This window comes from Thermobia domestica, chromosome 1 (genome assembly GCF_964235325.1).
Source record: "Thermobia domestica chromosome 1, izTheDome1.hap1.1, whole genome shotgun sequence".
Taxonomy (NCBI): domain Eukaryota; kingdom Metazoa; phylum Arthropoda; class Insecta; order Zygentoma; family Lepismatidae; genus Thermobia; species Thermobia domestica.
This window is the reverse complement of record NC_137454.1, coordinates 375,609,524-375,628,640: the sequence shown is the minus strand read 5'-3', so window position 1 is coordinate 375,628,640 and position 19,117 is coordinate 375,609,524. Positions and strand designations below refer to the sequence as shown.

The 19,117-nt window shown below is 36.7% G+C and overlaps 1 protein-coding gene and 1 non-coding gene across 2 annotated transcripts in view; both read right to left on the bottom strand.

Annotated features, from left to right (window-relative positions):
* The window catches only part of LOC145664515 (uncharacterized), a 47,387-nt gene that overhangs the window by 13,351 nt on the left and 14,919 nt on the right, over positions 1–19,117 (bottom strand). The window contains exon 3 of the mRNA XM_081731255.1: positions 4,790–4,932. Coding sequence (XP_081587381.1) covers positions 4,790–4,932 — 143 coding nt within the window. The remainder of the gene's footprint in view (positions 1–4,789; positions 4,933–19,117) is intronic.
* Positions 4,090–4,161, bottom strand: TRNAR-CCG (transfer RNA arginine (anticodon CCG)). Its single transcript has one exon. It is a non-coding gene; the product is annotated as a tRNA-Arg (tRNA).

Genomic DNA, 19,117 nt, shown 5'->3' with positions numbered 1-19,117 from the left:
ATTACATAGTAGTAAATATCTTCAAGATTTTTGCATTGTTCAACGTTAATTTCTCATTCCGTCTAATTGAAATTTCCTTAAAAAAACAAAAAAGAACTAAGTGATTCAATATCATATTTTCCCCTCTTTTATATTCTAACGAACATTGTTCTATACATAACATTTTCCTGTTAGGAATAATTTTCTATACTGTGAAAAGAATTTTGAATTTATCTTAAGTATCAGTGAAGCATCAACTTCGGGAATTAACATCTACTTGTAACGTGGTAGGCGTCAAATAGTGTCCATTTGGTTATAATGCTCACGATCACAGATAGTCCATTTTTCCTACTCATCATTTGCCTTAACCCACAAAATATATATATTCGCCCTTGCTCTCAAATATACATCTGATCTCCTCATCAGCAGCAGAATGTATGTCGGCCGTGGCTCTCTCTCTCTCGGTAAATATACATCTTCCCTTCACTTTAATCGCCTTCAGTCTCAAAATATTTGTTCGCAATCGCCCTCAACCACTTTCATCCTCAAAATATATGACAGGAGTCGACCTCACCCTCAAAATTTACCTGCCTTTACCCTCGCTCGCCCTAACAATAAAATTATATGTCCACCCTCGCCATCAAAATATGTCTTCCTCGCCCTCAACCGCTCTCACCCTAAAAGTATTTGTTTGCCCTCATCCTCAAAATATATATCCAACCTCCCCCCCCTCAAAATTTATGTTTGCATTCGCCCTCACCCTCAAATACGAGGGCGACATTTCTTTCAACCTCCGTTAAGTCACCAGAGAAGAACAACGTGAGATACAGATGAGAAAACTGTTCATCAGAATTCACATGTTCACCATACCAAAAGACAGGCTCTGATGTTCAATCACTGTGGAGTAGCGAGCGACAAACCGTATCGACTACAATCGAAGCGTCCGCCAAGTCTAAACTACATGATATAATTCTATTTCTCGAGAGAGAAGGGCATACTGAGAATGATTAAATATTATAAAAGATTATTGTGTACAAGTGTTACTGAGAGTTTAAAGAAAGACTTACTGGCGTACACGACCAGAATAGCCGAAGGAGGATGTCAGTAGTGGAAAAAGACTTGAATGAACGCATGAATCATGCGGTTCGTGAAAGGAAATCGAATTGCATGACTTAGTTCACACTTGGCGGGCGCTTCGATTGTAGTAGATATGATTTCACGCTCGATACTCCTTAATGATTGAATGGCACAGCCTATATTTTGGTTTTGGGAGATGCGATCCTCAAAATTTAAAAAGATTGGCTTATCCGCGCTTCGACATCTCAAGTGCTTTCCTTCTGGTGGCTTAACAAAACTTGAGGGAAAATGCTCTTGTATGTGTCTGTCCTTCCAATCACTTGCCATCATCCTTAAAATGCATTCTTGTCTTCAACCATGTCTGTTCACATGTATTTAAGAAACAGAAAGGTCCCGAATTAGATTGCTCGTGCATGTTGCGTTGTGGGAAAGATGAGAAATTTTAACTCTGGTCTACATTCGTGAATTAAAATAAACACTTTGTGAATTAAATACTCTGTGCATTTGTGTATCTGATTCGATTCCATTTCCCTGAACAATGCTATAGCAGTGCTTAATGGTGGAAGCGGTAAATTGCAGGTTCTATTTGATGTATTCTTTTAGGTACACCGTAAGTCTTAAATCTGTAATGACCAAACTACAGAGTGACCCAACAGAACCTCCCACATTTAAAAGGCTATCAAAACTAAAAGTATTGCAGATGGAAGCTTATTTGATCAAAAATATGAAATACTATTGGAAACAGTTTGTAATTACTTTCTTGTGATTTGAGTTACTCTGTTCTATTGAGTACTGAGAGGGCACAACAATTAGAAATACAATTATTGTCAACAAAATCTCCTACATTTTAATTGGTTGTAGCGCTGTCAATGGAGAGGCGAGACGAGTGGGGGAAGTAACTTCCGTTAACTACTCACTTGTTGCTTTTAATCATCACTTTGGTTTTGTCAGAAGCTCATCGCGAGTACGAAATCAAAATGTTTTTCAAAAACAGTAGTTCAGTTATTACAGTCCAAAGAGATTTTCGATTTTTAGACTTTGCTATTCCACCTAATGAAAGTACGTATTTCTGAACGAAAGATCATCTTGCAATGGGTTGAGCTGAGAATTTCCAAACGATGGGTTCACCATTTAAAAAAACGCCCTAAAAGTGCTCGTACGCCTGAGAATATTGAGGCGGTGAGACAGTCTATTTTGCAGTCATCAAGGAAGCATGCTGCAGCTGTTGGGCTTCCTAGGGAGAATCTAAGACAAAGTTTACAACAAGACTGCACTAATTACAAATTGTTTTCAATGCCATTTCATACTTTTAAATAGACAATTTTCTGTCTGCAATATTGTTTGTTTTATCAACCTCTAAAATAGAGAAGTTTTTTTTGAGTCACCCTGTATGTAAAACAAGACTTTAAAAAATACTTGCCATATAACTGAATACAACTAACAACAAAATTTGGTTGAAAAACTAGTGGACAAACTTTATAATACAGGGTAATTCAAAAGTACTTTTACACTTTCAACAATTCAATTTTGTACTAAATTGTAATCATAGTATTATTTAAATAAAGAAACACCAAAGTTTTGGGAATTATTCCATCTTTTACCTGCTAATCCTTGACTATAAATATACCACATTGACTTGATCCCTAGTCTTTCGTTGCAAGCGCTGCTATCGGCTGAAAGAATTCCACTCGCTTTCTCTCGCTTAGACAGCTGAACCCTTATTGGCTCAACGCGTGGGTGTGTGAGGGTGTGAGCTTTATTTCGCATTTTTGCCACGGTTCAAGACATTTTGGCAGCACAATAGTTGCACCCACAACAAGCAATTATACTAACATTTCTCTGCGTAAATTTCTCGCCTCGTCTCGGGACGAGAACTGCATTTTCAAATTCCAAAAGAGACTAGAAACATTGCAATTCTCGTCTTGTTTTTGAGATGAGACGAGATTTTTCCCAAGTCTCGTGGGTAACACTAGTTCACTTCAGTCTTACTTCTTAAACACAGTTTTAGTGTTAGATGATCCATAGTATAAAAAAACTATAAATTGATAAAATGGCTGTATAAACACAATGGAGAGCACTTATGAACGTTTAAAGACACAGAAGTTATTATACAATTAATTTCAATAACAAACTTAGTTTAAACGATATTTTGTCACACCCTTTGTGAACCTATCGTGACGAGAAAGAATTCTGATAACTTCTAGATGAAAATAAGAAGAAAATCAGTCATAAATTCCCTCATTATTTTTTTTACATTTTTCATGTATTTACTAGGGATGGAAAGAACCTGTTCCGGAACCGATTTTTTAATCCACTTCTGGAACCGGATTTTGGGACCCAGGTCTGGAACCGGTCCCTAAGATCTGGTTCTGGAACCGGGTTTTCGGATCCAGATCTGGAACTGGTTCCGGAACCGGATCTCCAAGAACTGGTTCCTCGTGGAACCGGAATTTTTGTGGCCATCCCTAGTATTAACACATCATTTGTATTATTCGTATTAGAGCGTTTTTACTTTTTGTATTCCCAGCATTATTTCCTTGTATTTTATTCATTCTTGTATTACATTCTTCTTATAATTTGTTAGTATTCTTAATATCCTGTATTTGTAGAATTTTTTCTTTTTCTTTTTCTTTTTTCTTTCTTTCTTTTCTTTTCTTTTTCTTTTTTTTTTTTTGTAATTTAGCTTATGTATTATTTTACTTGCCACTTCTTAACTGGAGCATATAGCTCTGTCAAGGGCATTGAAATAAATAAATTTTGTATATGAATGTACACAGGAAGCCGAAAAATCGAGACGAAGCGAGAAAAGCTTTCCAAGAATCGAGGCTACATGAGAAAGAGTTCCTCGAAAATTCGACAAAATTTTACGAGACTAGACGAGAAAACCACATTTTTCGTCTTGTCTAGCCTTGTCGGTGAAATGAAAATGAAATCTTTGTTTAACGTCCCATGGTTATGCCGGTTAGGCTAAAGGAGACGGTGATAATGAGAAATGAGTGAAATGAAGAAAATGGGAGAACCCCGAGATCCACACGGCGCGAGCTGGGATCGAACCAGGGACCCCTAACATCGGAGATGAACGCTCTACCACTGAGCCACCGCGCCCCCTAGCCTTGTTGGTATAACTAACTTATTGACACACAAGTTCTAGGACGCCCCGTACCGTAGGACGTCCTATATCTGATATTTAGGTGAATGACGCTGGTTGTCACCAATTTTTATCCCATTCTTTCAGTTGCAAACTCTGTCATCTGCTATTCCAATATTACATGATAATCACCTGACTACTAAATAAATTACAAATGTTTAACTAATTTTACACTTATACAAAATAATAGTTACTTACCTTACTGAGATTGACTAATGTGTTAAAATGTTCTGCAATAGTATATAGTGCTATTATGAAAATTACGACTTATTGATTAGATATTTTCTATACCTCCTTCTGAGGGAGTTAATGCTGGAAAAAGGAACCTGTAATACACGTTTATCAGGCCACCTGCGTGAGCGTGGTAGGCAGAAAACCTGTTTCGACTTCTTATCAATTTATGTGCAGTAAATGGTAGTCTGTAGTGAAATATGAAATGCATAAATGCAAACATTCTTTCGGATAAAACTGTCTGAAATCAGTTCGTGTAGTAGTTGCTTCAGTACTCTTTTTCTATATTGTATGTTTGTCTTTTTAACTAAACTGCTATGCTGAAATTACGTATGGAATATAGTGTGTACGTACTTGTAATAAGCAGGGGCATCTGCACAGTTTACGTTATACCACCAATCACAGGCGAATTCCCTTTGGTTGAAGATGGTTCCATTCGGACACAAGAACGAAGCTCCCTGAGCACCTTCTCGGCCATCATGACAAATGTGGTAAGCCTACATTGAAACACAGAGAAATGTGACATTTAGAAAATTTGATTACAAGTGGGTAAAAGCAACGTTTTATTAGTAAAATAGTAATGTATTAACGAATTTGGTCATTGGTTTACCTCAGTTTCGCTAAAGTTTATATCGGGAGTACATACAGGGTATAAGTATACCTTAGACTCAAAAGAAGCTGCTCAAGACGTTGATGGTTAACTTAATACTCTTAATATTTTAGAACTTAGAGAACGTTTCTAATACTAGAATTCCATGAACTGAAAAATAATCATACCTAACATTGATGATCACTACCTCTTTCCCAACTCACTACAGAAACATAAAAGAGAAAAACTGTCTCGAATAAAGAGAAGAAATATGTGAAATTATGAGGAACTTGGTTAACTTGAAGTATATCTCAAAATCCCGCTTACCATTGCTCTAGCGCAGTCATTTGCACCTAGTCAATGCATGAGTGTATGACCATATTTTTACGATCAGAACATAGGACAGAAGAACAGATTGAGCAGAGAAGGGGAGAGGACGAGGTAGGAACAATGGAAGTAAAGAATTGTTGACAATGTAGAATTAGTCATGAATTCACTAATTGTATATCTGAACAACGATTCGACTACGCCTTTGTTTGCTTGTGATCACTGAGTTTTATCAATACCATATTTTTTATCTGCTCCTTCCTTCCTCCGTCCGTTTTGCTGAGAATAGAAGCAGCAAACTGTTACGTCACAGAGCAATCAGTTTGATATGGCTGATCTATCCCAATTTTTTCCATCACTCGTACCTCTCATTAAATTTCCCTTAAATTAATATGTTTAGTGGCCGTCACCAGATCAAATCGGCTCTGAGAAGCTAGATCGAGACCTAGGTCCTTTAGGCAAAAGTTGAGACTTAAGTGACAAAGGTGGTTTGGTGTTATGTCACATCCCTGACATATAAAACGTAAGCGAATCAACATATTCACTGGAGGAATATTACGAAATTCTACAAGTATAATAACATATATAAATTGGCTGTCTATGATCCAAGAAATTACTACTCCATAACTTAACTGACTCACTCTATGACCTTTGGAACTCCGAGGTTCAATGCTATGTTCACAAAATCTCTCCATTGACTTCTGCTCTTAGCCAACTGGATCCAGTTTTTACTTTTTATTCCTATTTCTCTTAGATCCATCTTAATATCGTCCTCACATCTCACCTAGGGCTTCCTAATGATCTTTTTCCGATTGGATTTCCAATTAAAATGTTTAAAGCTACATGGCTTGGCCTCATTCTGGCTACATGACCTGCCCATCTAAGCCTCCTAGACTTGATGACCCAAATAATGTTTGGTGAACTACTCTATAAACAGTCACCCAAAGCATTAGATCTAAAAAGAAAATTATTTTGATGAAATGTATAGTCTTGTTTATAAACTTTTGACCACTCTCTTTTCCTTGAAAAGTTCCGTAGTATTATTCACAAATAGAATTAAGTCAAAAAATACCAAACTTAATGGTTCAATTAACATCTTTACTCCAAGCCAAAAGTCATGCATCTCCTATGTGCGACTACAAAATGCTGTTCTTTTTAGAGAGGTTACGGTGGCTTAGTAGTAGAGCGCTCACTTCTGGTCGATCCCAGCCTGCACAAAATGAAACTTGTGGTGGAAAAAGCACCACGTGCGTGGCTTTTCTCAAGATTCTCTCGTTTCCTCGCCCTTTTTCATTCCACCATTATCATCCAACTCATCATCACTGTCTTCCATAGCCTCCGTGCATAATCGTGGGACGTTAAAGAAACGTCCATTTAAAACAGATGGATAGTGTTTTTCTGAAACATAAAAATTACACCTATAAGAAGATATTTAGACATAATCTGGGAAACTTTGAATCTTCGTGTTCTTTCTCACAAAGGCCACCCTTATAAATTTATCAGTGTTTGTAATGTCTGGCAAATGCTCCTTGTATCATGTCACACTCTTGTGTTTTATAATATATTCGATCTTCATTAAATTATTTTCGTTTCTTAAAACAATGATCACAAGGATAAAATATATATGCGGTCTACAGAATTCATCTGATTATGACTAAACATGAAAATACATCTTTACTTGCTAAGTATGGATGTGGAATATTTTTCCTCTACAAACCTTAGATTCCCGAGTTTTGACCATCAAAATTGGAATTTGGACCTAAAGCTAGTATGCTGAGTTACGGCTTAGCGTCCCTTTCATCAATGAGCCAGTATGAGACGTGGACCTACCTTATCGTGGGATTCGAACTACATGAGCTCCCGCCAGAAATCGAACCTGGATGTTCAGAGCAGGAAGTGGGTTAAACGTATAATATCGAGAGAGTTCTTTCGACTTAGAGCTATAGTCGTATCATTTTTCAGAGAGGAAAAAAGGGAGATCTTATGACTTCTAGCGGAAAGAATTGAAGAAATATGATATTCAGAATTTACATATAGCAATCATATATATTTATGCATAGTATTGTAGAATATTTTTAATTGTAAACTGGCGCAATTTCATTAAAAACAAATCGAACTCATAAAACACAATATTACAATCCCGGCGAGAGTTAGTTTGGCTTGGATCTCATTTTGAGCTGTATTTCCTTGTCTCGTGTGGCCTGGGTGGTGAAAAAGATGCTAAGATCAAATCCAACCAACCAAATATATTATACAAATCTTTGTAACCTCAGTGCTGAAAGGAACGCTAAACTTCTATCCAACCAACCAAGTATATTACACAAATCTTTGTAGTCTCAGTGCTGGAAGAAACGCTTAACTCAAATCCAACCAACCAAGTATATTACATAAATCTTTATAGCCTCGGTACTGAAAGGAAAACTAAACTCAAACAAAACCAACTAAGTATATTACACAAATCTTTGTAGTCTCAGTGCTAAAAGAAATGTTAAACTCAAATCCAACCAAACAAGTAAATTACACAAATATGTGCAGTTTCAATGCTGAAAGGAACGCTAAGCTCAAAACCAAACTACTGAGTATATTACACAAATCTTTGTAGTCTGAGTGCTAAAAGGAACGCTAAACTTCTATCCAACCAACCAAGTTTATTACACAAATCTTTGTAGCCTCAGTGGTGGAAGGAAGGCTAAACTTGTATCCAATCAACCAAGTACATTACACAAATCGTTGTAGTCTCAGTGCTGGAAGGAAGGCTAAACTTCTATCCAACCAACCAAGTATATTACATAAAACTGTATAGCCTCAGTCCTGAAAGAAACGCTAAACTTCTATCCAACCAACCAAGTATATTACACAAATCTTTGTAGTCTCAGTGCTGGAAGAAACGCTTAACTCAAATCCAACCAACAAAGTATTTACATAAATCTTTGTCGCCCTTTTATTGTATTTTAATGAAGACTTTACATCTCTTAACAATTCCACATCAGTTTTTATACGTTCAAAAAATTCTTTTATTAGTTCACAGTACCTTCTATGTGACATCAGTATACTATGATCGAACGAAACTGCGATATGATTGAGACGATGTGGACAGACAGGGAAGATGCTAAAAACTGAATTATTCTTAAACAAAGGTTGTGGCGCCGTTTAAGTACCAGATAGAAACTCAACCTGTTGCATTTTATTTCTGAATATTAACTTGTGTTGCGCTGTTAGCAGTGTGTGTTAAAGAAAAAGGACCCATATATATATATATATATATATCTTTAACGGGATACATAAAATTGTATAACATTGAAGATGCCAAAGAAACGTAAAACTTATTTGGAAAACGTAAGATCTGGCAATTCAACTTAGAGCATACTAAGATGGCCACAGCGACTCAGTGCTGGAGCACTTACTTTACGTGGGGTGCCAGGTTCGATCCCCGACCACGTAAGTTTGTAGTAGGCAACATTGTGTCCGTGTGTTTTCTCGGGGAACTCCCGTTTCCTCCCACATTTCCTCCCATCAATTCTTCAAACACAATTCAGTTGCCATAATCATCCGTCTGTCTTAGATCAGAGGGCATAGTCGTGGGACGTTAAACTGAAAGATTTCCATTTCAAAGACAAATTATCCGATCTATCCTGACTACAGAGCTTATCCGATCTTGACCAGGGTTGACGTGGAAGTATTAGTCAAATTTTTGCAATAATAATAATAATTTGTATTTATAACAAGAATTAAGGGAAAACACATATGAAACACCGTGTTAAATATTAATTGTGGTGAAATATCAAACTGCTAAGCGTAATGCAGATGGAATATGTACTTGTGATAACATTTTACTAAAATCAATGCAGAACGCATTTTTTTTTCTGTAGTCAGAAAAGTCATTCCTTGTTTCCTTAATTAGATTTTAGTATGATGTAATTGTGGTTAAATTTCCCCAACGATCCCTTGACTTTTCCTTCTTTAGCTTTCAGTTCGGGTTGCTGCTCGGTTGGTTGTCGCTGGCTGGCGCGAGACTTTCCGAAACCTCAAAGACGGAAGTCGCGCGAAGAAGGAAGTCAGATATTACAATCTCTGCAGTTAACGAACACAAACACAATCAAAAAGACAAACAGAAGAACTACAACAAAAACTTTCTGTATTTTTGTAATCAAGTTTTTTGCAAATACTTTACTAATAATCATGATGTATCCTTTGAAATTTTCAGCACAACGAACACTCTATGGTAGCCATAGAGTATATGAAGAAACGAATATCAATACCCAGTACCGTGCCGGGGAGGGCAAGTGATTCGACGTCCCCGGGCACCGAAGTAAGGGACCGCTAATTCGGGAGGAAAACATAAAAGATATATGTAAAATGGAAGGAATAAAGTAGTAAAAAGTGCTCAAAATAAAAGAAAAGCAGGATTTATTTTTGAGAATTTTCTTACGCTTTGCGTCAACCAAGAGGGTGCACAGTGGGGAAAAGCGGACAAAAATAGTTTATTCCGAAACAATGGAAGTTGACGGACGTCTGTATATCGTTCTATACGTAATTGTTCTTTCTAAATCGATTGCAACTACTGCGAAAGTGATTCGATTAACTCCTGTTGCAATACGTGCAGTTATATATACACAGGGTGGTCCAAAGTGTAGAAACCCCTCCCTGTCAAATGTCAAATACTGCAAAATATAACCAAAGTAACAATTTAAGGAAGTAATAGAGGTGAGGAGAAATTGGGGAAGACACAGAACAATGAAAGCCGCAATCTTGAAATTCCCTCCATCGTGAATCATACATACAGTTTATAAATTGAAAACATAATATGTGGACGCCTTATGTGAATTGGACATCGCTAGCCAGTAAAGTTATGACAGGTGTTAATATGCATCCAAGAAGCAGTGACAGGTTCAATGTGTTCTCCTTCTAATTGTATGTGCAGCTAATAAAAAGACGTAAAATAAAGGTGTATTTCGCCTTAGGATACAAAATTAAAGTTCGCGGTTTTGAACTCGCACTAACAACATCTTCGAAAAAACACTAATATACTTACAGGAATGTAATTTAGTTCAGCATTACGTTGTTTTTGAATACTGAATCTTATATATCAATACTGAATCTTCATTATTGATATATAAGAACATTCAGTATTGAATCTTCTTATATACTACTGCACTAACGTGTAATGTACAGCAGCTCCACATGGCTGATAGTTTATCACTGTAATATGTATGAGGCTTTTACTACAACTTTGATTCAGAGACGAAGGGGATTCCAAATTACGTACAAGACAATACCCGCCTTATGCAGAGTCGTTTTGACTTATGATTAGCGTCATACTAAAGGCTTCACCACTGCAGGAAACATATGTTAGTCGAACTCTTTAGTATTGCACTAATCACTTGTCAGAACGACTCTGTATAAGGTCCTACGTCTTTTCCCTGAGATCTGCTTTGCTCAGATAGCAGATCTGGATTGTGATCACAATAACATTACTCACCACGGATTTGCAGTTAGATAGGGCTGAGTTCTCCAGCTGCACTTGGCTGCAGCTACTTCCAATGCTCAATCTTTGTACTACTCATGGTCAACTAAATAATCCCTATTTTGCAGGTAAGCAAGGATAAGCTTAGATTACAGAGCTACTAACATCAGAGAATATGTAACTTTTCGGCAACACTAACAAACCTATCATATAAATGATATGACAACGGATACCAAATAAAACTCTTCCCTAAACACACAATGTTTGAGTCCAATGTACTATCCAACCGCTTTCATCGACCTCAGAAACGATATAAATGGTTAAAACATATCATATTGTTTGGTTCATTTTTTTACTGATTTTTCGGCAGTTTTATTTGTTCATGTTTACACGCATTTTATGGACAGTGAAAATATACCTATGTCCTGAAACTCCGAGTTTGGAAGCAGGAGAGATACTTAAATCAAATACCAATACCGATTTCATAGGCGGCGAAGTTGATAAAATTAATTTTTGACCCCTTTTTCCCAGTTCCCGACCACTGTGGGGCGCTTCGCGGCTGGTCTATCGACCTCATTCATATTTACGACGGGACTCTGATTTTTTATGGCACGGCAGTGTCAATACCCCTCAAGTTTAGAAATTTCCTCAGGTTTATACGGATAAAATGATATTTCAATTCATTTGCAACAGCCTTTGATAATGTTCAAGCTATATTTTAGCACTTGCGGGTCTAACCCAGGGCCGGGGGGAATGGGTCACCTCAGTTTTTGAGAGACAAAAATAATTTAAGCTATTATTTATATACTTTTGAAAGTGTATAGTAAACTCATGATATTCCTATCATAGTCTGGGGCTGGCTGGCTCCCCAGTTTTTATCTTGTAGATCAGCCTCTGTATTTTAGACTTACAAACTATGCTACATATAAATACCGGAAGTGTTTTAGAACGGCTTTGTCAGGCTGTTTCTCTGCCTGTTGACAGATATCCCGTATAATGCACATGACTCACGAACCAATTTGTTATTGAACTGCACGATCTTTAAGGCAAATACTTTTACGGAACGGTGTTCTGGTGCGTTCCGGGTCCAACTAAAACACTGTTAATAACTCTATAGTATGGAATTAGACATTGCCAATAGAAGAATGCACAATGTGTAGAAGGGGGTGAGTTTTCTTCTGACGGGGTTTTTCCAAAAAAGCTTAGTATGCACACACAGTGAAATCCGTCTCTTAACGAACAAATCGTTTCACAAACAAGTTTTTCGGACTCAGTTTTCCGAACAATATTTCGGGGTAGGAACCCACATGCATGTCGATACTCACAATCCCACAAACTCGTAAGTGCGTGTTGCCAGCAGATACCTGGAGAAAGTAACTAAATAAAGCACAAATATAGTTAAGAATGGAAAAGGGTAAAACAGGGGGAACACGTCGTTCCGCCACTTCCAAAAATATCTATGGCGTCCCTGCACTTCCTAAAAATTACAATGGGCTAAGATAGGCATGAGGAATATCGTGACGTCATGCGTCCCACTACTTTTTCAGATCCAGTTTTACCGCTGATGGATGGCTAAACTTTCATTAAAAATTATCTAAATATACAACTATCAAAATTTACCAACAAAGTAAGAAAAACTTGAAGACTTTTGCCGTACTAAATAGAAATATACAGCAATGTTCTTCCCGATATCCTTAAATCAAGTACCTTCGCCGTTCATAGCTAAAATATTTGGAGTACGTTCTGTTCTCTCATTGACTAAAAGTACTACTATAATTTGTTGAAAATTCTTTCTTTCGTATCCAACTTTTGCAATAATGTTCGGTATAAAATACAAGGAAAAATTTATTCGAAAAAAATCGTACGTAAACATAGGAGCACCCACGGGGATTCACTGAGTCCGGACACCCCCCTCCTCGGCCCGCCAATTTCGCAACTCGACTAACATTTGTAGACATCCTTAACAGAACTATATGTTGTTTAATAGGGAAATTATTGATGTAGGCCAAAGATTTGATTTTACGCCTCATCTGTACTCTTTTTTTCTTATAAAAATAATCCGGTTCTATATTTTTTTTCTAAAAACTATAGGTGCCAGTAATTAACAATTACTTATCATCCTTTTGGGTGCAGAATAAAGCAGGTTCAATATGCCATACACGTATGGGATCCCTCCCGCCCCAAAAATACTTTGAGCACCTTCCAGCAAATATTTCTGGCACCGCGCCAGGACCCGAGGGTCCACTATTTTTAATATGCATTTTCATAAATAAATTTTCACTGTCAGTATTAACTGTAGAATGAAGTGACTTATTTGAAGAATGAGAGCATGAAAATTTAGTGCAGTGTCCCGTATCTTTTTATTCTTATTGCATTGATTTAAACTCCAAACATTTTATTCAATAGCTGCCCCACCCAGTCAATGAATCACTCGTTTGCAATAAAATACTGATCTAGAAATGTGTTGCAAAGAAAAAGACCACAAACTATCAATGACAGTAGGTAGATAAGGATTCTTTAAGAGAAAGGAGTAAAAATGAAACAGAACCAGTAAAGCAAACGCAACTTCTGATATACATACGCATTTGCAAATGGCCTCGCTTTATACCAGTCAGTCTTCGTTACCGTATGTTTACATTAGATCACTGCTCCCAGAGGCCAAAATGTGATTTATGCTACAACAATCTTCCCTGGAAAATGAAGTACGTCAACAATAGCTCTCCCGCCATTCAGACATTCTTTGCGCTACGTTTTATTTTCCAGAGAAAGGTGCAGAATATAGCCGAGGGTCATTAAAAAAAAAAAATAATTGTAACTCCTTGCCCTACATAAGAACCCGTTAGTGGGTGGCGAATTGACCAGTTCTCGTGAATAAAAGACACGTTTTCACTTCACAAATACCGATCACCAACAAATTCTGTTCAGTAACTGAGTTCAGGGTTGCCATAACGTTATTATTTTAAAATTAGTTGCTGCATTAAATATACAAATAAATATTTAAGTAAAATAATGGGGAATAAAAGATACATACTTGATTATGGTTAAAAGGGAATTTTCATGGCTCCGTATTTTTCATTTTTTTTTTTTGTTTTTTTTTTTTTTTTTTTTTTTTTTTTTTTTTTGTTTAAAATGTAGATTTCGAGGAGCTGTGTCCAATGGCAGCACTTTTGATTTCTGGAACCGACCGCTTCAAGGTAAAATTAGTGGTCAAAAATAAGAAGTGGGACCATTTAGGCCATGAGAACCAGCGACCGACTGGGACAAAGTGGTGTCATTCGATTTGTATTCACACTTACACCAATAATTGATATGATATAAATATCCGAAAAATCAATTTTGGTCCGGAAAATTGAAAATCCAAGATCGAAAACTCCAAATAGAGTCAAAATAGAATTTTCGGGGAAAATGGCATATTACTCATGTGCTTGTAAATACAAATCGAATGACGCCCATTTTGAACTTATTCTATTCTTCATTTATAGATTCGTTTCGTTCAGTGTTCAAAGTGGGAAAAAAGCAGAGGCGGTATGTGTTATTACGATTTTGATTCGACATACCGGCTATTTAAATATTGGCGTACATGAAGGTATATTACCTAAAAGGTTGCATTTCTATTTACACAATGACTGAAAACCATTGGATAGTTTCTCTGTAGTATCATGGGTATATAGACTTTGATCCCCCCCGCCAATAACTTTCTGGAAACATAAAATAAAAAGTAACCCCTTATGTTGTATTACAGAGATTTATATACAAAAATACTGAAAAACCGAATGAGGATATTAACAACTTCCTGCAGGAAAGCTCCCGGTACCCCCACTCGGCTGTGGGGTATTCCAAACCCCCGGAAGGTCCGCTCCCCACAGTAGACAACCCCTAAGTCCACCCGTGCTCAAAACATGACATTTATATGCATTAAGGCATGAAGACGCACACATACATAAGGAAGAAACAATTCAATATGGCACGTCAAAATATCCCTAAACTAGATTAACTTATTTGAAGATATCTCATTTTAAAAACGAAAAGTAGGAAAAAGATAACAAAAATGTCGGCGTTGTCAACTTAGAAATTATTTCTACATAAGAAATAAAATTTTACGTGCAAACCTATTCGTCAATTACTGTGTATAAAAATGGATTTATTAAAGGTATTTAGTATTTAGACGGTATGTTTTATTCGTTTCGTTTCTTTATCATAATATGAAGTAAGAAAATTTCATCATGAATTCTTATATCCGTGGAAACTCTTGCTCCTCTCTCTCTAGCAAAATTTGAAATGGTTCTGCTGAAACCGATGCCTTTCTTTCCGTTTTAAATTGCAAATCTTTGAAATATGTATCAAAATTGATCTTCGACGAAGACCAATGGCATTATATTTTTAAAAGAATATTTCTAATATTAAAAAAACAAAAAAACTTTTCTGGGTTGTAAAAATAGATAGATGTAACGTCCCTATGGATTATATTTATAATAACTCAGTTAGGAACACATAAGTAACCAATTTTCGATCGTCCATTTTGCTATCAATCAGATGGATTACAGGATCAACAAACTGCATTTCTAACAATTCATCCTGGCCAAAATTGGTGGTGATCCATCACATAGCTTTTGTGATTTTGCGTCTCTCGATGAGACACGTAAACAGACAGTAAATATATAAAGGAGTCCAGTTTTATTATTATTATTATTATTATTATTATTATTATTATTATTATTATTATTATTAAATGAAATCCTTTAATTTAACGTCCCATGATTATGTCCTTTAGGCTAAGGGAGACGGATGATTAAGGCAAGTGGATGATGAAGATGATGGAAGAATTGATGGAATGAAAATCTGGGAGGAAACGGAAGTACCCCGAGAAAATCTACGATATTGTCCACCACAAACTTACTTGGCCGTGGATCGAACCAGGGACCTCACGTACCATAGGTAAGCGCTCCACCACTGAGCCACCGTGCTCTCCCTCAGTATACTGAATTACTATAGTGCTGCCAAAATGTCTTGAGCCGTGGCAAAAATGCGAACTAAAGCTCACACCCTCGACACACCTACACGTTGAGCCAATAAGGGTTCAGCTGTTGCTAAGCGAGAGAGCCTTAGCGAAAGAGAGTGGAATTCCTTCAGCCGATAGCAGCGCCTGGAATGGAAGACTAGGTGTCAAGTCGATGTAGTTTATCTATAGACGCTAACCAATGCGTCACATTTTCGCCTTATATACGAGAACTTTGGTTATCTGTGTCTGTGATTTCGATTCATATTCTACAATATTAATAGACACGCCTAAGTAATTGAAAGAGACATAGCGAAATAAGAAAACAGTTGGATAGACTTTCATTCAGCAGTGGATTGACAACAGCTGAATATATATATATTGACGTAAGATTATTCTTCCATTCGTGTGTGGCATACCCACAATTCGCAATTTGGCAGAAACCTAGTTCTCACAGGAATGGATGATGGATCTTTCGTCATATAAGGAATAGGAAGCCATGGGTTAGTTTCCGCACGATTTTCTCTAAAGCATGTATTTGTGTCATGCCTCTGACTCGTGTCCATTTCCTTTTTCCTCAGCGATGCCATTGTAGCCAGCGGTCATGTGAGAAATTATGGACTTCAGTGAGACGTTACATGTAATGCACAAGGTTTTTCATGTAATAAATATTTAAATGAAACCTTTTTTTTTAAAAAAAAAAATGCCATGCTTTCTTTTCTTATTCATATATATTTTTTTTAAAAAAAAACAATGTCTAAATTTTGGGTTTAAGGTATTACTGAATTTACATAATTTACGCAACTTACGCAATTTTCCTATCCTTATATTTTTTCTTTCTTTTATTTTAGCAAAATTGGTAAAGAAACAATCTTGTAAGATGAGACACATAACAATTAAAGATCACAAGAATCTCAGGGGGCCACCGTGTCTTACCTTTGGTACATGAGGTACCTGGTTCGATCCCCGCGCAGGTAACTTTGTTGTGGACAACATTCTGTCCGTGGGTTTTCTCGGGGTACTCTCGTTCCCTTTTATATTCTTATTCCATCAATTATTTAATCATCATTCACTTGCTTTAATCATCGTCTCCATTTGCGTAAACAATACAATCGGGGACGTTAAACTGAAAGATTTCATATCATTTTCACAAGAAGCTCAGCAAAATGTCATAACTACGGGGACATACTTCAAAAACTCGAGGAAAAACAAATGAAATGAAAAGTTTTATGTCCCACGTTTATGCCGATTAGGCTAAAGGAGACGGTGATGATGGGAAATGAATGAAATGGTGGAATGAAGAAAGTGGGAGGGAACGGGAGAACCCCGAGAAAACCCACGAGCACGGTGTTAGTGCACACGGCGCGAGCTGGGATCGAACCAGGGACCCCAAGCACCGGAGGTAAACGCTCCACCACTGAGCCACCTCGCTCCACGCTCGAGGAAAAACAAGTTTTTATGGCCCTAAAAGATATAAAAGATATATATATATATATATATATATATATATATATATATATATATATATATATATATATATATATCGTATGTTGCCAAAAATATTCTATAAACGTTATTCTATTGGCTTTAATTGTTCATTTATGACATATATACTCATAAGTTTAATTGTTTAAAGATAAATCCCTCCAAATCTAAGTCAATTAATTGCTTGCAAATGTATGACAAAGTTATTAGACACTACATTTTTTTTTTCAGTATAACTTAACACGGCTTACAATACACATTCCCATTGCTTCCCCTCTGAAAAATCTAGGCATTATATTTAACTCATACTTAACTTGGACTTATAAAAACAAATACATCATATAAGATGGGTCTCGGAGTTCTTTATTCGTTTAATAAGTTTTTTTTTTTTTTTTTTAATGCCTTTTACAGTTGGGATAAACTCTCGTTAAAACTTACAAATCTTGATCTTCTGTGAATGATTTTATACTAATACTATTGAATTACAAAGAACATAAGTCTTGGAATATTTCCTGAACCCAAACACCAGGTGCTTACACAGTAAAAAATGGTTGTGTTAATTCAACTCAATTGTAACACAAGGCAGTTGTTCCGGCGTTACTCCCACTATGCGGTGTTAGTTCAGCACATACCCCGCGGTGTTGGCGTTCAACACAGGGGGTGTGTTACGTCTTTAACACACAACCGGTGTTGAGTCGTGCCGTAAGCGTTAATGAACCACAAAATGACTCCCCCAAAATATGTTAAATTGCCTATGTGCGTAATGTGTTTACATTATGCTGAGTCTTAAAAAAAAAACACTTTAAACAATTTAAAAAAAAATACTCCAGTGGCGGGTGGAGGGGACGAACCACCAAACTTTCGATCACTAGCCGCCTGCTCTTCCGATTTGGCCGCAGAGGCCATGAAGAAAACGTCCCTTGTAGAGGGATAAATGGTTGAGGTCTTTTGAATTTGGCTAATCAGAGTGCTTCTTTAAGCCGCGTATATTCGATGATAACCGTTCGAGATAAGATAAAATCTGCTCGCCATGTAATTTTATAACAAAATGACAACTGTCTATTTACTTTATTTTATAGTACTTCCATGTTCACTTTCAAATGATCGGCAACAGTTGCCATCTAATAAAGTTGATGCGTTTGTTGCTTGTAGTACACAATCGTTTAGAAAAAGAAGCAATAAATGCATCAAATGTGGGAGATGAAATTTTGCGTATACCTGGATTTGTTTAAGCATTTCTTTCTACTGTGTTTGTCTGTAGCTTCAATTCATAAGCCTTTATAATTAGATGCCTAACATATTTGGCAATCACGCAGAAAACAAGACCAAAGATTCTACACTTGTGTTAACTTAACACACAGGTTGTGTGTCTTTTCAACTACCGGCACTTGACACACAACTCCAAATGGAGAGCGAGTTTTTCTAACCACTTGTTTGTGTTATACTTTAACACAATCGTGTTAACACATAAGCATGTCGTTGAAATAACACAACGATTTTTACAGTGTATATATACGCCGTGATCGACTGTAAATATAAGATCAAACTGGCCCAAGAAGTAGTGAGTAAGAGGACTATTTAATACGGAGGTTGCCACTCCGTCAGTGGGGTGAAGACTAGTGCTCAACAACGTCTGATCTGTGAACTGATTCTGTATGAGTTTGAACCTTGCGTAAAACGCTGCGGCAGCAACCCAAAGTATTTATCATCCGAAAAACAAAGTGCAGTAAAAGATAACAGAGCAACTTGTTAGTTCCAGAAATTTGTGCCGGTTGTAAAACTATCGAAGATATGCTTATTTCTGGCTGCCCCAGAGTAACA